The sequence below is a fragment of the Lynx rufus genome, unplaced genomic scaffold (assembly GCF_022079265.1).
Source record: "Lynx rufus isolate CCGP_SWC_20201006 ecotype Redwood Valley unplaced genomic scaffold, mLynRuf1.p SCAF_5, whole genome shotgun sequence".
Classification (NCBI taxonomy): Eukaryota; Metazoa; Chordata; class Mammalia; order Carnivora; family Felidae; genus Lynx; species Lynx rufus.
The window spans coordinates 65576452-65599984 of record NW_025814867.1 but is presented as its reverse complement, the minus strand read 5'-3'; the positions used below and the strand labels follow the sequence as shown (position 1 = coordinate 65599984).

Below are 23533 nucleotides of genomic sequence, written 5' to 3'. Positions count from 1 at the left end.
GCCACTCTGACTGGCGTGAGGTGATACCTGAGTGTGGTTTTGATTTGTATTTCCCTGATAAGGACCGACGCTGAACATCTTTTCATGTGCCTGTTGGCCATCTGGATGTCTTCTTTAGAGAAGTGTCTATTCATGTTTTCTGCCCATTTCTTCACTGGGTTATTTGTTTTTCAGGTGTGGAGTTTGGTGAGCTCTTTATAGATTTTAGATACTAGCCCTTTGTCCGATATGTCATTTGCAAATATCTTTTCCCATTCCGTTGGTTGCCTTTTAGTTTTGTTGGTTGTTTCCTTTGCTGTGCAGAAGCTTTTTATCTTCATAAGGTCCCAGTAATTCACTTTTGCTTTTAATTCCCTTGCCTTTGGGGATGTGTCGAGTAAGAGATTGCTACGGCTGAGGTCAGAGAGGTCTTTTCCTGCTTTCTCCTCTAAGGTTTTGATGGTTTCCTGTCTCACATTTAGGTCCTTTATCCATTTTGAGTTTATTTTTGTAAATGGTGTGAGAAAGTGGTCTAGTTTCAACCTTCTGCATGTTGCTGTCCAGTTCTCCCAGCACCATTTGTTAAAGAGGCTGTCTTTTTTCCATTGGATGTTCTTTCCTGCTTTGTCAAAGATGAGTTGGCCATACGTTTGTGGGTCTAGTTCTGGGGTTTCTATTCTATTCCATTGGTCTGTGTGTCTGTTTTTGTGCCAATACCATGCTGTCTTGATGATGACAGCTTTGTAGTAGAGGCTAAAGTCTGGGATTGTGATGCCTCCTGCTTTGGTCTTCTTCTTCAAAATTCCTTTGGCTATTCGGGGCCTTTTGTGGTTCCATATGAATTTTAGGATTGCTTGTTCTAGTTTCGAGAAGAATGCTGGTGCAATTTTGATTGGGATTGCATTGAATGTGTAGATAGCTTTGGGTAGTATTGACATTTTGACAATATTTATTTTTCCAATCCATGAGCAGGGAATGTCTTTCCATTTCTTTAAATCTTCTTCAATTACCTTCATAAGCTTTCTATAGTTTTCAGCATACAGATCCTTTACATCTTTGGTTAGATTTATTCCTAGGTATTTTATGCTTCTTGGTGCAATTGTGAATGGGATCAGTTTCTTTATTTGTCTTTCTGTTGCTTCGTTGTTAGTGTATAAGAATGCAACTGATTTCTGTACATTGATTTTGTATCCTGCAACTTTGCTGAATTCATGTATCAGTTCTAGCAGACTTCCGGTGGAGTCTATCGGATTTTCCATGTATAATATCATGTCATCTGCAAAAAGCGAAAGCTTGACTTCATCTTTGCCAATTTTGATGCCTTTGATTTCCTTTTGTTGTCTGATTGCTGATGCTAGAACTTCCAGCACTATGTTAAACAACAGCGGTGAGAGTGGGCATCCCTGTCGTGTTCCTGATCTCAGGGAAAAAGCTCTCAGTTTTTCCCCATTGAGGATGATGTTAGCTGTGGGCTTTTCATAAATGGCTTTTATGATCTTTAAGTATGTTCCTTCTATCCCGACTTTCTCAAGGGTTTTTATTAAGAAAGGGTGCTGGATTTTGTCAAAGGCCTTTTCTGCATCGATTGACAGGATCATATGGTTCTTCTCTTTTTTTTTGTTAATGTGATGTATCACGTTGATTGATTTGCGAATGTTGAACCAGCCCTGCATCCCAGGAATGAATCCCACTTGATCATGGTGAATAATTCTTTTTATATGCTGTTGAATTCGATTTGCTAGTATCTTATTGAGAATTTTTGCATCCATATTCATCAGGGATATTGGCCTGTAGTTCTCTTTTTTTACTGGGTCTCTGTCTGGTTTAGGAATCAAAGTAATACTGGCTTCATAGAATGAGTCTGGAAGTTTTCCTTCCCTTTCTATTTCTTGGAATAGCTTGAGAAGGATAGGTATTATCTCTGCTTTAAACGTCTGGTAGAACTCCCCTGGGAAGCCATCTGGTCCTGGACTCTTATTTGTTGGGAGATTTTTAATAACCGATTCAATTTCTTTGCTGGTTATGGGTCTGTTCAAGCTTTCTATTTCCTCCTGATTGAGTTTTGGAAGAGTGTGGGTGTTCAGCAATTTGTCCATTTCTTCCAGGTTGTCCAATTTGTTGGCATATAATTTTTCATAGTATTCCCTGATAATTGTTTGTATCTCTGAGGGATTGGTTGTAATAATTCCATTTTCATTCATGATTTTATCTATTTGGGTCATCTCCCTTTTCTTTTTGAGAAGCCTGGCTAGCGGTTTGTCAATTTTGTTTATTTTTTCAAAAAACCAACTCTTGGTTTCGTTGATCTGCTCTACAGTTTTTTTAGATTCTATATTGTTTATTTCTGCTCTGATCTTTATTATTTCTCTTCTTCTGCTGGGTTTAGGCTGCCTTTGCTGTTCTGCTTCTATTTCCTTTAGGTGTGCTGTTAGATTTTGTATTTGGGATTTTTCTTGTTTCTTGAGATAGGCCTGGATTGCAATGTATTTTCCTCTCAGGACTGCCTTCGCTGTGTCCCAAAGCGTTTGGATTGTTGTATTTTCATTTTCGTTTGTTTCCATATATTTTTTGATTTCTTCTCTAATTGCCTGGTTGACCCACTCATTCGTTAGTAGGGTGTTCTTTAACCTCCATGCTTTTGGAGGTTTTCCAGACTTTTTCCTGTGGTTGATTTCAAGCTTCATAGCATTGTGGTCTGAAAGTATGCATGGTATAATTTCAATTCTTGTAAACTTATGAAGGGCTGTTTTGTGACCCAGTATATGATCTATCTTGGAGAATGTTCCATGTGCACTCGAGAAGAAAGTATATTCTGTTGCTTTGGGATGCAGAGTTCTAAATAGATCTGTCAAGTCCATCTGATCCAATGTCTCATTCAGGGCCCTTGTTTCTTTATTGACCATGTGTCTAGATGATCTATCCATTTCTGTAAGTGGGGTGTTAAAGTCCCCAGCAATTACCACATTCTTATCAATAAGGTTGCTTCTGTTTATGAGTAATTGTTTTATATATTTGGGGGCTCCGGTATTCGGCACATAGACATTTATAATTGTTAGCTCTTCCTGATGGATAGACCCTGTAACTATTATATAATGTCCTTCTTCATCTCTTGTTACAGCCTTTAATTTAAAGTCTAGTTTGTCTGATATAAGTATGGCTACTCCAGCTTTCTTCTGGCTTCCAGTAGCATGATAAATAGTTCTCCATCCCCTCACTCTGAATCTAAAGGTGTCCTCAGGTCTAAAATGAGTCTCTTGTAGACGGCAAATAGATGGGTCTTGTTTTTTTATCCATTCTGATACCCTATGTCTTTTGGTTGGCGCATTTAATCCATTTACATTCAGTGTTATTATAGAAAGATACGGGTTTAGAGTCATTGTGATGTCTGTCTGTTTTATGCTTGTAGTGATGTCTCTGGTACTTTGTCTCACAGGGTCCCCCTTAGGATCTCTTGTAGGGCTGGTTTAGTGGTGACAAATTCCTTCAGTTTTTGTTTGTTTGGGAAGACCTTTATCTCTCCTTCTATTCTAAATGACAGACTTGCTGGATAAAGGATTCTCGGCTGCATATTTTTTCTGTGTAGCACACTGAAAATCTCGTGCCAATTCTTTCTGGCCTGCCAAGTTTCAAAAGAGAGATCAGTCACGAGTCTTATAGGTCTCCCTTTATATGTGAGGGCACGTTTACCCCTTGCTGCTTTCAGAAGTTTCTCTTTATCCTTGTATTTTGCCAGTTTCACTATGATATGTCGTGCAGAAGATCGATTCAAGTTACGTCTGAAGGGAGTTCTCTGTGCCTCTTGGATTTCAATGCCTTTTTCCTTCCCCAGTTCAGGGAAGTTCTCAGCTATTATTTCTTCAAGTACCCCTTCAGCACCTTTCCCTCTCTCTTCCTCCTCTGGGATACCAATTATGCGTATATTATTTCTTTTTAGTGTATCACTTAGTTCTCTAATTTTCCCCTCATACTCCTGGATTTTTTTATCTCTCTTTTTCTCAGCTTCCTCTTTTTCCATAACTTTATCTTCTAGTTCACCTATTCTCTCCTCTACCTCTTCCATCCGAGCCGTGGTGGTTTGCATTTTGTTTTGCATTTCATTTAAAGCGTTTTTCAGCTCCTCGTGACTGTTCCTTAGTCCCTTGATCTCTGTAGCAAGAGATTCTCTGCTGTCCTGTATACTGTTTTCAAGCCCAGCGATTAATTTTATGACTATTATTCTAAATTCACTTTCTGTTATATTATTTAAATCCTTTTTGATCAGCTCATTAGCTGTTGTTATTTCCTGGAGATTCTTCTGAGGGGAATTCTTCCGCTTGGTCATTTTGGATAGTCCCTGGTGTGTTGAGGACCTGCAGAGCACTTCCCCTGTGCTGTGGTGTATAACTGGAGTTGGTGGGCGGGGCCGCAGTCAGTCCTGATGTCTGCCCCCAGCCCACCGCTGGGGCCACAGTCAGACTGGTGTGTGCCTTCTCTTCCCCTCTCCTAGGGGCGGGATTCACTGTGGGGTGGCGTGGCCCGTCTGGGCTACTTGCACATTGCCAGGCTTGTGATGCTGGGGATCTGGCGTATTAGCTGGGGTGGGAAGGCAAGGTGCATGGCGGCAGGGGGGGGCAGGCTTAGCTCGCTTCTCCTTAGGTGATCCACTTCAGGAGGGGCCTGTGGCAGCCGGAGGGAGTCAGATCCGCTGCTGGAGGTTTGGCTCCGCAGAAGCACAGAGTTGGGTGTTTGCGCGGAGCAAGCAATTTCCCTGGCCGGAACCGGTTCCCTTTGGGATTTTGGCTGGGGGATGGGCGGGGGAGATGGCGTTGGCGAGCGCCTTTGTTCCCCGCCAAACTGAGCTCTGTCATCCGGGGGCTCCGCAGCTCACCCTCCCTTTGTCCTCCAGCCTTCCCGCTTTCCGAGCAGAGCTGTTAACTTATGACCTCCCAGACGCTAAGTCGCGCTTGCTGTCGGAACACAGTCCGTCAGGCCCCTCCGCTTTTGCAAGCCGGGCTCGGGGGTTCTGCTTGGCTGGCGAGCCGCCCCTCCGCCCCGGCTCCCTCCCGCCAGTCCGTGGAGCGCGCACCGCCTCGCCGCCCTTCCTACCCTCTTCCGTGGGCCTCTCGTCTGCACTTGGGTCCGGTGACTCCGTTCTGCTAATCCTCTGGCAGTTTTCTGGGTTATTTAGGCAGGTGTAGGTGGAATCTAAGTGATCGGCAGGACGCACGGTGAGCCCAGCGTCCTCCTACGCCGCCATCTTCCCTTCCCCCTCCTCTAGTCAATCTTTTGTAGTGAACCAAGTAACCAAATAAGACATAATCACTAAGATTTCACTGAATCCTTATATAGTGACAGCACTATTGCATATGTTTTGCTTACATTTCCATTTTTCCCATCCACTCTGGAATTTAGGTTACTAGTTTGGGATTTGGTATTAAAACAACAGCCGTGTGTTGAAAGAAGTTCTAAAAAGCAGTCATATAGGTCCTTTACTGATTTGTCTATAAATCTGTTACTGAGGACACAGATTGTTACATTGTAGGGCATCTTTGAATGAAGTGATCTTTCTGATTAAACTAGAAGAAATGTTTGATTTGAGTAATTGGCTTGTTTAAAAGAAACTAGATGTTCCTCTTTCCATTATCTACCAGCAAACCTAGAAGAAAACATGTAGTCTATCACAACCAAACACATAGGATCTTATGACATATTTTGTGTACTAACCTCATCCAGACTTCATCCTAACATCCCTACTTCTAATATTGTTTTCCCCATTCGGTTATTCAGTTTTGTTTTTATTTTTAATTGTGATAAAACACATGTAACATAAAATTTACCATCTTACCCATTCTTTAAGTGTACAGTTCAGTAGTGTTAAGTATACTCATGTTACTCTACGGTCTATCTCCACAACTGTTTTCATCTGGCAAAACTAAAATTCCATTCTCTTAAAAAACTGCCTTTCCCTCTCACCTCAGACCCTGACAACCACCACTCTTCTTTCTCTTTCCATGAATTTATCTACTCTAGGTACCTCAAATAAGTATTTTCCTTTTTGTGATTGACTTATTTAACTTAGCATAATATCCTAAAGGTTCATCCATGTGGTAGCATGTGTAAGAATTCCTTTTCCTTTTAATGCTGAATAATATTTCATTTTATAAATATATATATATGCATATATATGCATATGCATATGTATATATATATGCATATATACACACACACACACACACACACTACATTGTATATATCCACTCATCTGTCACACATGGGTTGCCTCCACCTTTTGGCTATTGTAAATAATATTGCTATGAATGTGAGGGTACATCTTCAAAGCCCTGCTTTCAATTCTTTTGGGTATTTACACAGAAGTGGAATTGCTGTAATTTCTTGAGGAACTACTATATTGTTTTCCATGGCAGCTGTACCATTTTATATCCCACAAACCATAAAGGTTCTGATTTTTCCACATCCTTGCCAGCACTTACTATTTTTGGGTTTTCTGAGGTAGTCACTCTAATGAGTGTGAGGTGGTATCTCACTGTGGTTTTGATTTGTCTTTCCTTAATGGTTAGTGATGTTGAGCATCTTTTCATATGCTTTTTGGCCATGTATATACCTTCTTTGGGGAAATGTCTACTCAAGTATTTTGCCTGCTTTTAAATTGGGTTGTTTGTTTTTTCATTGTTGAATTGTAGAAGCTCCTTATATATTCTGGAAATTAACCCCTTAAAGATATATAATTTGCAAATATTTTCTCCCATCCCGTATGTTGCCTTTTCACTCTGTTGATAGTGTCCTTTGATGCACAGTTTTTAATTTTGATATAGTCCAATTTATCTATTTTTCCTTTTGTTTCGTGTGAGTTATTTTTACTTTGATTTAACCCCATAAGTATTCTATAAGCTGCCTTACACTCTTCCTAGAAGAGAATATAAATAATAATGTAGTCACTCACTCTTCAGTATTAGCTATCCTGTCATTTTCCTATGACAATTTAACTATTTGTACCTTGTTATGAACCTTTTTAATTCGTTAATGGCATGAATATAAACAAATAGTGCCTGCATATTTCAACAGAAGTAATGTATGTATGAAAACAATTTTTCATGGGCCTCCTGTATTTTTAACTGAGTGGCCCTTGCTCCTGACCATCTTTTTCAAAGATGATTGTGTGGTAGATGGCCTTGGAAGGAAAGGTAAGTCTGCTCACAGCCTTAGATAGTGAAGATAGTGTCTTCCTCTAGAATAAGGACAGGCATGTTTATAGCCCATTATAAAAAGATTTACATTTCTTAAACTCAGGATTCCTCTTTTGTAATGCAATCTACTGAATGTGAAGATGTCGCCTGGCTCTCTTTTCATTGTCATCTGGGAATTGTGGCTCAAGGAATCATTACAACAAAAGACATAAACACCAGCTACTGCTATTGGTGTAAGAACCTGTCTTTTGTCTCTGGCCTTGGAAGTTCATGTCTTCTCTGAGCATCCATGAAACTGTCAGACTAACTTGTTAGCTTGCAAGTAGAGAAAAACTCAAACCCTTCATGGTGCTTGGCAACATATTATAAGGATTTTTGTGAATATACTTGGAAGTCATTTAGCCTAATCTCCTACTCAGTCAAGACTTTCTTCTACACATCTTGACAGATGGCATTCTAAATATCACTTAAATGATTCCAGTAAAAGGAAAACTCTTCTCAAAACCTATTGCATCATTGGTCCCTCCTTATGTGAACTGAACTATTTATAACTTCATAATACTGGGTTTTGCCTAGCCTCATCTGGTATTGCATAGAAGAATTATTCTGTTTTCTACATGACAGTTCTTTGTATTTGAAAGTACTTGCTTATTCTCCACGAATCTTATTTAGCTCTCTAGACTTATCATTTTCGTTCCGTATCATCACACACTATGTTCTCCAGACCCACTAGACACTCTAGACACCACTACAGTATGGTGATAATTCTCACAGATGCTCAGAACTATAGATGAATTCAATAGACTATATGGTTAAGGCACAATTTAGAGAAAATATCATTTATTATTCGGACAGAATGCATTTGATTGATTTAACATAAGTTTTATGTACAGTTTTTGTAGTTCTGTCGTAGTGCCACACTTAGCTTATGATTAAAATATTCAGACTTTTTCCGCGTGGTCACTCTCAAATCACGATTGTATTTGGCAACTTATTTTTTAAATCTATAACATAAGGTTTTTATTTTTAACCAGTCCGGATCATTTTGAATTTTGCTTCTGTCATCAGTGACATTAGTTCCTTGTTAGATAAAATTTATGCCATCTGAAAATTTTATAGACATCCTTTCAATCACTTAATCTTAGTCACTAATGGAAATATTGTCCACAAAAAAAGGCTAAGGACAAGCCATTAAATTCTTTCTTTCATAATAACACAGACCATACTTCAATATTATTGATCAGTTGTCTGGCCAGTTATAATCTACTGAATGATGCCATTATCTAGCATAAATGTCACCATTTTATCCACAAGAATATCATGGTTTGGTGAAATTAAAATAATCCACATTTTTGGAATTCTCTAGATCTACCAACTATTTCTAAAAAAAATATTTCAGTACCTTACTATTAAAGTAAGAGGAGTGTCATTCAGGAGGATGAATCAATGCTAATTTACCTTACTACTGACCAAGTAAGGTAAAGAGAGCTGGATTTAGGCATCTTTGCCTAAACAAGAAATTGATTTTCTGATCCCTAATCGCATATAAAGCCAAAGCCATAAGCCCCTGAAGGAGTAATAGCTAACCTTCTCATTCACGTATCCTAGCAAAAATCCATGTCTTCTGGTGGAGAAATAGAAGCAAAACACATCTGTCTCTGGGGAAATATATAGGAAACTCTCACACCTCCATTGTGACTTTTTGGTGCAGTTGGAAATATGCTATATTTTTATAGTGGTGATGGTTATAAACTCGCCAAAAGGCATCAAACTATACACTTTAAAAAGGTGAATACTACAGTGTGTAAATTAAGCTTCATAAAACTGATTTAAATAAAAGTATATTAACGTAAGTTAATTTTCTAAAAATTAGAGAATAAAGATGAGAACAAAGAACATGAACTCAATATTGCTTTTAAAAACAAACTTAATTTTGAAATGGTAATCATTACCATTAAAATATAGGTCTAAAAGGATGTCCCAAGGAAAATGAATTAAACAGAGGTACCTATTTAGTAGTTTTATCTAGATCATTAAAAACCTTGTAAGTTCTCTTATAGCAGTTTCTAACAATATGTAACAAATGAAGAATGTATTATTTCTTCCACATGCCATTAAAATGTTTGCTAACTTCATCATGTATTACTCTTAATGTATATGAAAAGCAGAAATGTACAACATATTTCCTGTTTGCATTGTAATAAAATGAGAAATTAGCAATAAGAGCTATAAGAAAAACTACCCTTTGGAAATTGAACAACACTATCCTAAATAATTTTTCAATCAAAGAAGAATACGAATCTATAATTAGAGACTAAGGAAAAAAAATTATGAGAATAAAATATACTCTATCATTCTTAAGTATATAGTCAAGGCTAAAATCAGTTTAAAAAATCATAGCTGTAGATTCTTCCTTTATTTAGAAGGAAAACGTAAATAGATTGAATATTAAGTGAAATTAAGAAGAGAAATAATAAAATAAAATCTAGAGAGGACAAAAATGAATTAATAAATATAAAAGTAGAAATGAATGAACTGAAAGACAGGAAGAACAGACTGAATGGCTAAATCTAAGGTTCTGGCAACTCAATACTAGCATAATATTTTATAAAAATCACAGAATAATAATAATAATAATATCACTTTATTTTTATGTTTGTTCACTTTTCTCCTGGATATAGTTCTGTTCTATTATTCACTTTCTTAATTCTTTAATATTCTGTTTATTAATTTCAATGTCCTTTTGAATCAGTAATTAATAGAAATCAGCCCTGCAAAAAGTCAAAAGACAAAGTCCACAAGATCATGTTGATAAAATCAAAGGATATTTGAAAAATTTCTTGAGGGAGGAGCCAAGATGGTGGAACAACATGGAAGTTTTTTGCGTCTCATGTCTATGAAATACAGCCAGATCAACACTAAACCATCCAACACACCTAGACAACTGATTTGAGGATTAACACAACAATCTGCACAACCTGAACCACAGAACTCAGCAGGTATGCGGCGCGGATAAGTGAACTGGGGGAGAGAGAAGCCATGGAGAGCAGGGAGCTGTTTTTGCTTGTGGAGAGAGGATGGAGACAGGGGAGAATATGGGAAAAGCACCACCACCCCCAAAAGCAGCTGGAGAGAAAGTGGAAAAGTGGAAACAGCTGCAGGGACTGAACTAAAAGGGGAGAAAGGAGAAAGGAGAAGGTTTAAAATCCATTAAGACTATAAACGGGGAGCACAGAGTCTGAAACTCTGCAGCTCGCAGCTCAATAATAGGTGGTGCTCTGGTGGGAAGGGCAAATCCCCAGGGACAGAGTGGAGTCCAGGAAGTCCTCAGGCCACACGGGGAGAGGTGGTTCCCTTCTGGGAGGACATATGGTAGAGGCTGTGTGACAGCCCCCCCCCCCCCCCCGCCACCAGGCAAAGGTGCTAGCAGACCCTGGAGAACAGCCACAGTTGCTGGTGCTGGAACAAGGTTGTTAGGGTGAAGCCTGGTGCCAGATGCGTGTTGAGATTTTCCATAATCCCTGAAACACTGCTGCCACAGTGAACTTTTTCATGCGCACGTGAACTTTTTCTGGGGCGGGCTGGCAATCCAGGCCTTCCTAAAGAAGGAAGAAAGGTCTCTGATACACAACCTAAACTTACACCTTAAAGAGCTGGAAAAAGAACAGCAAATAAATCCCAAAACCAGCAAAAGACAGGGAATAATAAAGATTAGAGCAGAAATCAATGCTAGTGAAACCAAAAACAAAACAAAAACAAAACAAAACAAAAAAAAAACCAGTAGAACACATCAATGAAACCAGAAGCTGGTTCTTTGAAAGAATGACAAAATTGATAAACCATTAGCCAGTTTGATCAAAAAGAAAAAGGAAAGGACCCAAATAAATAAAATCAAGAATGAAAGAGAAGAGATTATACTCCAATAAAATGGGCAATCTGGAAGAAATGGACAAAATCCTAGAAACATATACACTAACAAAACTGAAACAGAAGAAATAGAAAATTTAAACAGACCCGTAACCAGTAAGGAAATTGAATTAGTAATCAAAAATCTCCCAAAAAACAAGAGTCCAGGACCAGATGGCTTTCTCGGGGCATTCTACCAAACATTTAAGGAAGCGTTAACACCTATTCTCTTGAAGCTGTTCCAAAAAATAGAAATGGAAGGAAAACTTCCAAACTCTTTCTATGAAGCCAGCATTACCTTGATTCCAAAACCATACAAAGACCCCACTAAAAAGGAGAACTATAAACTAATTTCCCTGATGAACATGGACGCAAAAATCCTCAATAAGATATTAGCTGACCGGATCCAACAATACATTAAAAAAAATTATTCACCACGACCAAGTGGAAATGATACCTGAGATGTAGGACAGGTTCAATATCCAGAAAACATCAATGTGATTCATCACATCAATAAAAGAAAGGACAAGAACCACATGACCCTCTCAATAGATGCAGAGAAAGCATTTGACAAAATACACCATCCTTTCTTGATAAAAACCATCAGGAAGGTAGGGATGGAAGGATCATACCTCGAGATCATAAAAGCCATACATGAAAGACCCAACGCTAATATCATCGTCAATGGGGAAAAACTGAGCACCTTCCCCCTAAGGTCAGGAACAAGACAGGGATGTCCACTCTCGCCACTGTTATTCAACATAGTATTGGAAGTCTTAGCCTCAGCAATCAGACAACACAAAGGAATAAAAGGCATCCAAACTGGCCAGGATGAGGTCAAACTTTCATTCTTCACAGATGACATGATACTCTATATGGAAAACCCAAAAGATCCCGCCAAAAAACTACTAGAACTGATCCATGAATTGAGCAAAGTGGCAGGATATAAAATCAATGCACAAAAATCAGTTGCATTCCTATACACCAATAATGAAGCAACAGAAAGAGAAATCAAGGAATCGATCCCATTTACAATTGCACCAAAACCCATAAAATACCTAGGAATAAATCTAACCAAAGAGGTGAAAAATCCATACACTGAAAACTATAGAAAGCTTATGAAAGAAATTGGAGAAGACACAAAAAAACTGGAAAAATATTCCATGCTCCTGGATAGGAAGAACAAATATTGTTAAAATATCAATACTATCCAAGGCAATCTACATATTCAAGCAATACCTATTAAAATAACACCAGCATTCTTCACAGAGCTAGAACAAACAATCCTAAAATTTGTATGGAACCAGAAAAGATCCTGAATAGCCAAAGCAATCTTGAAAAAGAAAACCAAAGCTGGAGGCATCACAATCCCGGACTTTAAGCTATACTACAAAGCTGTAATCATCAAGACAGTATGGTACTGGCACAAAAACAGACACTCAGATCAATGGAACAGAATAGAGAACCCAGAAATGGACCCACAAACGTATGGCCAACTAATATTTGACAAAGCAGGAAAGAATATTCAGTGGAATAAAGACAGGCTTTTCAGCAAGTGGCGCTGGGAAAACTGGACAGTGACATGCAGGAAAATGAACCTGGACCACTTTCTTACACCTTACACAAAAATAAACTCAAAATGGATTAAAGACCTAAATGTAAGACAGGAAGCCATCAAAATCCTCGAGGAGAAAGCAGGCAAAAACATCTTTGACCTCAGCCGCAGCAACTTCTTACTCAACACGTCTCCGGAGGCAAGGGAAACAAAAGCAAACATCAACTATTGGGACCTCATCAAAACAAAAACCTTCTGCACATCAAAGGAGACAATCAGCAAAACCAAAAGGCAACTGACAGAATGGGAGAAGATATTTGCAAATGACATATAAGATAAAGGCGTAGTATCCAAAATGTATAAAGAACTTACCAAACTCAACACCCAAAAAACAAATAATCCAGTGAAGAAATGGGCAAAAGACATGAATAGACACTTCTCCAAAGAAGACATCCAGATGGCCACTGACACATGAAAAACATCCCTCATCATCAGGGAAATACAAATTAAAACCACAATGAGATACCACCTCACACCTGTCAGAATGGCTAACATGAACAACTCAGGCAACAACAGATGTTGGCGAGGATGCGGAGAAAGAGGATCTCTTTTGCACTGTTGGTGGGAATGCAGACTGGTGCAGCCAGTCTGGAAAACAGTATGGAGGTTCCTCTAAAAATTAAAAATAGATCTACTCTACGACCCAGCAATTGCCCTACTAGGTATTTATCCAAGGGATACAGGTGTGCTGTTTCGAAGGGACAGTTGCACCCCCATGTTTATAGCAGCACTATCAATGATAGCCAAAGTATGGAAAGAGCCCAAATGTCCAATGGTCGATGAATAAAGATGTGGTATATATATACATATATATATGTGTATATATATATGTATATGTATATCTTTATATGTATATACATGTATATATATGTATATGTATATATATGTATATAGATATATGTATATGTATATGTATATACATGTATATATATGTATATATATATGTATATAGATATATGTATATGTATATGTATATGTATATATATGTGTACCATATATATGTATATATATACCAAATCTTCTTTATCTATTCTAGATATCTTCTATATCTATATCTATCTATCTATCTATCTATACACACACACACACACACACAATGGAGTATTACTCAGCAATCAAAAAGAATGAAATCTTGCCATTTGCAACTACATGGATGGAACTAGAGGGTATTATGCTAAGCGAAATTAGTCAGAGAAAGACAAAAATCATATGACTTCACTCATATGAGAACTTTAAGATGTAAAACAGATGAACATAAGGGAAGGGAAGCAAAAATAATATAAAAACAGGGAGAGGGACAAAACAGAGAACAAACTGAGGGTTACTGGAAGGGTTGTGGGAGGGAGGATGGGCTAAATGGGTAAGGGGCATTAAGAAATCTACTCCTAACAGAAAGACAAATAAAGAAACTGATCCCATTCACAATTGCACCAAGAAGCATAAAATACCTAGGAATAAATCTAACCAAAGATGTAAAGGATCTGTATGCTGAAAACTATAGAAAGCTTATGAAGGTAATTGAAGAAGATTTAAAGAAATGGAAAGACATTCCCTGCTCATGGATTGGAAAAATAAATATTGTCAAAATGTCAATACTACCCAAAGCTATCTACACATTCAATGCAATCCCAATCAAAATTGCACCAGCATTCTTCTCGAAACTAGAACAAGCAATCCTAAAATTCATATGGAACCACAAAAGGCCCCGAATAGCCAAAGGAATTTTGAAGAAGAAGACCAAAGCAGGAGGCATCACAATCCCAGACTTTAGCCTCTACTACAAAGCTGTCATCATCAAGACAGCATGGTATTGGCACAAAAACAGACACACAGACCAATGGAATAGAATAGAAACCCCAGAACTAGACCCACAAACGTATGGCCAACTCATCTTTGACAAAGCAGGAAAGAACATCCAATGGAAAAAAGACAGCCTCTTTAACAAATGGTGCTGGGAGAACTGGACAGCAACATGCAGAAGGTTGAAACTAGACCACTTTCTCACACCATTTACAAAAATAAACTCAAAATGGATAAAGGACCTAAATGTGAGACAGGAAACCATCAAAACCTTAGAGGAGAAAGCAGGAAAAGACCTCTCTGACCTCAGCCGTAGCAATCTCTTACTCGACACATCCCCAAAGACAAGGGAATTAAAAGCAAAAGTGAATTACTGGGACCTTATGAAGATAAAAAGCTTCTGCACAGCAAAGGAAACAACCAACAAAACTAAAAGGCAACCAACGGAATGGGAAAAGATATTTGCAAATGACATATCGGACAAAGGGCTAGTATCCAAAATCTATAAAGAGCTCACCAAACTCCACACCCAAAAAACAAATAACCCAGTGAAGAAATGGGCAGAAAACATGAATAGACACTTCTCTAAAGAAGACATCCAGGGGCGCCTGGGTGGCGCAGTCGGTTAAGCGTCCGACTTCAGCCAGGTCACGATCTCGCGGTCCGGGAGTTCGAGCCCCGCGTCAGGCTCTGGGCTGATGGCTCGGAGCCTGGAGCCTGTTTCCGATTCTGTGTCTGCCTCTCTCTCTGCCCCTCCCCCGTTCATGCTCTGTCTCTCTCTGTCCCAAAAATAAATAAACGTTGAAAAAAAAAAAAAAAAAAAAAGAAGACATCCAGATGGCCAACAGGCACATGAAAAGATGTTCAGCGTCGCTCCTTATCAGGGAAATACAAATCAAAACCACACTCAGGTATCACCTCACGCCAGTCAGAGTGGCCAAAATGAACAAATCAGGAGACTATAGATGCTGGAGAGGATGTGGAGAAAAATGTGGGAACCCTCTTGCACTGTTGGTGGGAATGCAAATTGGTGCAGCCGCTCTGGAAAGCAGTGTGGAGGTTCCTCAGAAAATTAAAAATAGACCTACCCTATGACCCAGCAATAGCACTGCTAGGAATTTACCCAAGGGATACAGGAGTACTGAGGCATAGGGGCACTTGTACCCCAATGTTCATAGCAGCACTGTCAACAATAGCCAAATTATGGAAAGAGCCTAAATGTCCATCAACTGATGAATGGATAAAGAAATTGTGGTATATATACACAATGGAATACTACGTGGCAATGAGAAAAAATGAAATATGGCCTTTTGTAGCAACGTGGATGGAACTGGAGAGTGTGATGCTAAGTGAAATAAGCCATACAGAGAAAGACAGATACCATATGGTTTCACTCTTATGTGTATCCTGAGAAACTTAACAGGAACCCATGGGGGAGGGGAAGGAAAAAAAAAAAAAAGAGGTTAGAGTGGGAGAGAGCCAAAGCATAAGAGACTGTTAAAAACTGAGAACAAACTGAGGGTTGATGGGGGGTGGGAGGGAGGGGCGGGTGGGTGATGGGTATTGAGGAGGGCACCTTTTGGGATGAGCACTGGGTGTTGTATGGAAACCAATATGTCAATAAATTTCATATATATAAAAAAAAAAAAAAAGAAATCTACTCCTGAAATCATTGTTGCACTATATGCTAACTGATTTGGATGTAAATTTAAAAAATAAATTAAAAGTAAAAAAAAAAAAAAAAAACTATTCCCAAGAAATTACAACTTAAATCAAGATCCAACTTGGAGTTATATCTCACAAGCTTACATTTGACAATATTGAACTTCACCAGAGCTTTGTGCTCATAAAAAATAGCGTTAGTAAAGAAATCCCCACCCATTTGTTTTCCTGAGAAATGGCTAATCCACAGAGGATGCCCGGCTCCTCCACATTTCAAGATTAGACCTAGTCTAAAAAGTGGAGACTGTTTCTCAGTGACTCAGATAAGCCCCATCTTCATCCTTTCTTATCATTCTCATAAGACCCTGGATGACTCAGGCCCTCTTTATTTTCTTTGAGGTGATTCTCATTAGTAAACATTCTAACAATTACAATAGCCTGATTAAGAAAATCTCCTTAACTGCCAGGTGCATTTTATCTTTGAGAGTTTGGTACTGTGACTCAGATGAGATTGATCCTCTCCTTTGGATCCCTGCTTACTCCATCCTTGTAAATGGGTCTTCTTGGAGACCTTTGCATTCTGTTCCTGATGGGTGGTCTGGGCTCTCCTAGGGTCTCTGATATCATACTAAGGATTTGATTTTGATTTAGAGTACTCACTTGATTTCTGGTGCCACTCCTTTGATTTCATGGTCTGACCACTTGGTGATTTCTGTAAATGGATTGATGGTTCATAGAGATCTTATTTCTTTTGAGTGAAAGACAATAAAAAATCTATTTTGTGAAGAAAAAAATAAAAATAAATAAAAATTTTAAAAAAGGACATTAGGCAGTTCTTCTCTTCCAGAAATTAAGGTGTATTTTAAAGTGACAGTATTAATTTTTTTAAGTTTATTTATTTATTTATTTAGAGAGAGAGAGAGAGAGAAAGAGAGAGAGAGAGCAAGCACAAGCAAGGGAGGGGCAGAGAGAAGGAGAGACAGAATCCCAAGCGGACTCTGCACCATTGGCAGCGGGGCAGAGACTGATGCAGGGCTCAAACTCACAAACTATGAGGTCATGAACTAAGCCAAGATGAAGAGGCCAGTGTTTAACTGCCTGGGCCACCCAGGCACCACTAAAGTGACGATAATTGAAACAATTTGTGCTTCATAGAACAAATTGTAAGATACAAAGAACACATAGAACAAGTGTAAGATACAAAGTGCAGCCATGGATCCAACTTAGTGCATGTAAACTTAGTATGTAATAGAGGTGGCATATCAATCACTGAGAGAAAGATAAATTATTTGACAAGTGAATTGAGACACTTCAAATAATCACCAGAAGAGGCTTACATTCTGGATTTACAACAATATTATGACCTTAGGACTTAATAAAACAAGTGCAGATGCATGCATGCACACAAATCAAATTATGTGAACTTTAATATAAAAGATTAATTCCAAAGCACTCACAAATGCAAATCATAAAAAGCATAAGATATACCACAGCCAACAAATTGATAAAGAAAATATGCCTTTATCTATTGTAATATTTATTTTTTTACATGATCTCATTCTGTTAGAATAGTGCTAGTCAATTGACTGAGCAATCATGGCCTGTTACTAACACTCCCCCCATTCTTCTGACCAAAATTCAATGAGTTCTATAATTTAATATTTAACATGATCTTGTTTGTTTGTTTGTTTGTTTACTAAAAGCCCTATCAACATAGCTAAATCAGAGTCATTTCTTCAGTAATAAAATCAGACCATCAACACAGAGTTCTTCCCTCTCTGATTAGAATTGCAGGGATGTTGGGCTTTTTGTTGGTTTATTTGTTTTTTCACTTTAACGCCAGTCAGATTGTCCATTTTGGTCCTAGACTGCCTCCTCAATAATTATGAGAGCCAAAAATAATAAATTGCCAAAAATAATATCTCATCTCAAATTTCTAAACATTCTTTTATGATTATAACTCCACCAGTCAGGGTAGACTGGGTCCAGATCTTCTTTGGGTCTGTCAGGTAAAGCTGTGATTCACATGGTACAGTGTGAGGTGATGTTATTGTTAAAAGAAACCATTCCAGTCTACCAATAGTGATTTCTAAGCTCATGTTCTCTACTTGTATTTTTTCAACATCAGAAAGAGGACTTGTAATTACAAACAATTTTTTTAATCTATCATTTTTCTAAAGTCACACTGAAACAATTCCTAGGTTGTTTACCTCATCAAACCTCACTATCCATGAAAATCTTCTTCTCCACCTACATCCCAAACTATTTTTGATGACTCTTCCTCTCCTTCCTCCCTCTTTTACTAAACCTTTCCCTCATTACTTCTCTTGCCCCCCACACTCCATCCTTCTCTCAGGTCTGCATTTTTGTCAAAAGAATTTGTCTGACAAAGCAAGATTCTTAGAGAATAGCTCAGCAATGCCAGAACACTACATCATGGGCAATGAGATGTCAAAAGCTAGAAACATCCATTCAGTAAGGATTTTGTCCCATCACATTTGTAGGAACTTAGTAAAAATGCACAAGTGAATGAATGATTACAAAGAGAGAGGGAAGAATTAGCTATAATGTGGAAGAAAAAATTCTGTTTAGTCAGAAGAACTAGGCCCTTGACAGAACTCTGATCTTATTCCCTCTGATCTACTTTTACAAAATTACTTTTACAAGGATAAAATGCATAAACATACCTTGTAACTGTACTCTTTTTCTGAATTAGCATAAGTTATTAGTATTCAGTACTGATATGGAATGAATTCATATAATAGTTTTTAAATTTCCAACACTTCAATCAGAAATCACCAAAGGAAATGATCTGTGTTCTTGGGGTTTAATGCATTCATTTGTACAAATTGTTAATCATAGGGTAAAGTAAAACTTCGCTAACTTAGGCCCCTCTAATTCAGAAATCATCATACGAAAAGCCATCTGTGTAATATGAAGTACTGTGGCTAGGGACAGGAAACACAATAAACCTGAAACTTTCTTCCACTAATTTATTGTGTATGATTTAGAAAGGTCCCATAACCTCCCTGGTTTCTGTTAACTTGTGTTTAAAGTGAGCTAAATTATTCAATCAAGCCATCTTATCATCATATAATTCTATGATTCTACATGGGCCAAATAGATGTTTCTTTTCTACTTTATTCTGTCTAGAAGCAATGGATCTGGGAAAGGAATTATTTTTGTTGGCATGTTTTTTTAATCTGGACATGACTAGGCTTCAGGGATCACATGAATTCGCTAAATTTGGGCACTTATGTTGTGTGCATTTTTCTGGGTAGAGGTACACAGCTTACATGTGATTCTCAAAAAGCTCTGTGAACTTCTCAAAAAAGATTAAAAACCACTTCAATAATGAATTAATGCCAAGCGATTCACATTTAACTTGTAAAAAACAGGCTCACAAGAAGTTTGCTTAATAATACTGTGTTGGTTCTATTACACTCTGTATCCCACATCAGTAACACAACACACTCTGTTACTATAAGCTACATTTCAAACTTCCATTAATAGCTCTGTCCCCACTTGGCGATGGGCCATGGACTACATCTGTCTAGTTCATCTCATTATATAAAATACCTTGAACGGTGCTTAGCTCTCAGTGAATCAAAGAAGTGAAATGTCTGCCAGTTTATCTCTAGGGGAGAAGATAGCTGGGGAATGATCATCTTTTCTTCTGGGCATGGACTGAGATTCCAGAACTCAGATGATGGAAAAATAAGCAAGTAAAGATAAGATAATCTTATCCTCAAGCCAAGCCTTGTAATTTCAATAAAGAAGAAATGGAAACCCAAAATGAGTAAGGGCTAACCAAAAGTGGCAAGGTCAAGACTCAAGTCCTTAACCAATGGTACATGATTCCTTTTATGCCAGTACATTGTCCAGCTGAAGGAAGACACAGAACCTAATTATTTTTTTAGTACAAATAAACATGTCACCCAAATTCCAGTTCCTTTCTTTTAACTGAAATTCAATAACTAACTCCTCCATTATAAATACACATTACCATAAATAACCTCTGATTTTTACCTGATTTATTAACATTAAAAAAATAAAATAACATGTCTTATTGTAATATAAGTTGTATTCAAATTTTTTGTCACTGTCATATCTACAGAAGATACTAGGTGCTATAAATAAAATTGCTTTTATCATGCAAACTTAATTAGTTTTCAACTTGTTTATTTGTCTTAACTGACAGTTACAGGAGGAAAAGGATTTCATTCATTAGTATCTTTTAAAATATATAGTACATAAAATTGAATACATGTTATTTCGTTCCTATACACTTCTGGTAATTGACCTTTAAAACCTAATAACATTTACATTTCTTTTTATCTTTTTACAGGAGTATTGTTTTAAACCCAGCTTATTTCCGAAATCATCTTCGCCAGGCAACAGTGTTTAGATGTCTGGAGAGATATTCAGAAGCTGCTCGGTATGTTTGCTATAACTTTTGTGAAGATTTATTTCAAGTTAAATTAATTTTATTCTCAGCTTCTGGTAATAGCATAATAGAACTTTCCATTTCTCTCATGGAGCATGATTTTACCAGAATTATTGTCTTATAAACGTCAAACCAACAATTATTGACTATCTTTTTCTTTAATTAAAGCCATTCTATGTTCATAACTCTTTGTAAAATTCAAACTTTCCAGCCATGAGGTCACTGATGATGATGGGAAAACTTCCAGGGAAGACTAGAAATGAACTTGACCTCTGCTCTCAAGTAGGTTCCTGGTCCTTGTCATAATGACACAATTCTGTAACTCTCTCTTTCTTGAGTTCTGGAAATGAAATCCAACCACATGAAAAAGACCTCAGGAGTGCTCTTTCTAGAGGACATGGCATCAGTTATAACGCCAAGGGTTGTTAGAGCTGTCCCAACATTTTGCCTCCTAGACCCCAATATGTTTTATAAAAATCTAACAAAACAGATTTTAATATTCTCATCCCCAGAACATAGACTTATGGCAAAAAAAAATTGCAAGAATTATGCAACAGCTTCGGTGTCACACTCGAAATTCCTTCTCACCTATGACAACCAAGGCATTTTCCCTTCTCAGATCAAGCTCATCATATTAGACTCCTCTTCCCTTTGATGAATTTTCGTCACCTAAGGTATAGCTACCTGTTATTTCTTACTTGTCGACTGTAGTATTCCAAGAATTTAGCAAGAAAATCTGAGTGGTTTCTCTACATTTAACTCCAAGCACAACTCCTAGGGAGATATCTGCAGTAATAGGATGAGAAACCTAGGTTGCTGGTAGTTATTGTCTTTAGAACCTTTAAAAATAACACTTTCTTGGAAAGTGAAGTTTAAGGAATTTAAATGGATAATAAAATGGTTCCAAAAAATTAATACCATAAAGTTGACATGAATTCCATATTGTATAAGAAGGTCCTAGGAGTTACCAAAACTGAATTAAGTGATGGATATGGAAGGCAGAATTAATCCCAACTATACTGACTTTGCAGTCAAACAACTAATATGCCACAACATCTATTTACCTGTGTGTTAATGTGTGTTTTAAAAAATGAAAATAGATCTTTATCTACCAATCTCTTTTTTTACATTCTATTTTTCCTTATACTTTTCTCTAATGTATTCCATCGAATGTGCTCACTTATGACTTCTTCCTAAATTTGTTTTCTCCACTGACTTGCCTCTGTGACTTTTTTTCTACCCACATACTTTTCCTAACTATGTGAATGAGAGGGAATTTTAGGAGGTGATGGTAAGCTTCCTTCTGTCCCATACTTTTAACAAAAAAAAAAAAAGTCCCTAGCTACAAATGAAACTAATAGGTTCAGCATACACAGATACCACTATCTGTAAAATGATTTTTTGTTTGTTTGGTTTTTTTTCTGAGACACCTGTGTGGCTCAGTCAGTTAAGTGTCTGGCTCTTGATTTTGACTCAGGTCATGATCTCAGGGTTCATGAGTTTAGCGCCGCATCGGGTTCTTCACTGATGGCAGGGAACTTGCTTGAGATTGTCTCTCTATCTCTATCTCTGCCACTCCCTGTTCATGCGCTTGCTCTCTCTCTTTCTCTCTCTCTCTCCCTCTCAAAATAAGTAAAATAAACATTAAAAAAATTTAATAGATTTTGCTAAGAGGTGGTTTATTAATGTGTGTTCTGAATCTAATCAAAAGATCAATAGAAGGGGCGCCTGGGTGGCTCAGTCAGTTGAGCGTCCCACTTCAGCTCAGGTCATGACCTCGCAGTTTGTGAGTTCAAGCCCCGCGTCGGGCTCTATGCTGACAGCTCAGAGCCTGGAGCCTGCTTCGGATTCTGTGTCTCCCTCTCTCTGCCCCTTCCCCACTCATGCTCTGTCTCTCTCTATCTCTCAAAAATGAATAAACGTTTTAAAAAAATTTTTTTAAACAAAACAAACAAACAAACAAACAAAACAGATCAATAGAAGAAGGCTAGATGCAACTTCAGAACTAGATTTCAACTAGCAAAAAACGGCTAATGGTGTTCTCCGAGCCAGCTGGTACAGACTCTAGAAAGTCAATTGTTAAATATTCTGGAATTTGGGGAGAGCCAGTTATAAAAGTAGAGGAGAAATTAGCAATGCTGGGAGAATTTACACTGTGGAAATTAGCAAATGCTACAAATCCTGGATTTTTTGGCTTGGGTGAGAGCCAGATTACCAGCATATCATAGACTATAGCTTAATTGTACCAAGCGTGATTGAGTTAAAGTTATGACAAAAAATCTTTATGGGTCCTAAAATAAACAAACAATGAGAACTTGAAAATTAGGAATTTGTCGGTATTTGCCATGTAAAATTGGAACTGAATATCCATTGTCCTTGATATGTATATCCCTGCAGTGGAATAAGCATATCTGTTTAATATCATGGGATTACTGACCTGACAATATTCCTTGAGGAAATTCCTGATAATTGTTGGAACTATGCTGGCATAGACTTTCCTACGGAGAAGCAGATACAATTAATTTCAGATACATGTGTCTGTCATCTTGGTTTTCTTTGGAATTATAGTTCTCAATATACAGTATTACTCATTATGTTTTCCCCAAGGGAAAGAATGCTACGCACCATGAACATAGATATCATATAGTCCCTTAGCAATTAGATTTTTACTATAAAACAATAAGTTCAAATCAATATATAGAAAATTCATGTTTATCAATTAAATTCTTGGAGATAGTTTAGTTCAGTCCTCTTACAAGAATATTATATTAAAATTCACTGGAAAAGCCAACACATCAAAGTTATTTCCTCTAAAATGCCAAGTAGTCATGTTTCTGAAATTGAAAGACACTTACCAAATAAAAAAAAAAAAAAAAGGCCATTACTATGTGACTTTGGAAATCTTAAAACCATAATTCACAGTGCAGTGGATTATCTCTT

The 23533-nt window shown here is 37.6% G+C and overlaps 1 protein-coding gene across 1 annotated transcript in view; it reads left to right on the top strand.

Moving 5' to 3' along the window:
* SPATA16 (spermatogenesis associated 16) overlaps positions 1 to 23533 on the top strand; it is a 231875-nt gene that overhangs the window by 88462 nt on the left and 119880 nt on the right. Inside the window, exon 3 of the mRNA XM_047098622.1 lies at positions 20495 to 20584. Coding sequence (XP_046954578.1) covers positions 20495 to 20584 — 90 coding nt within the window. The remainder of the gene's footprint in view (positions 1 to 20494; positions 20585 to 23533) is intronic.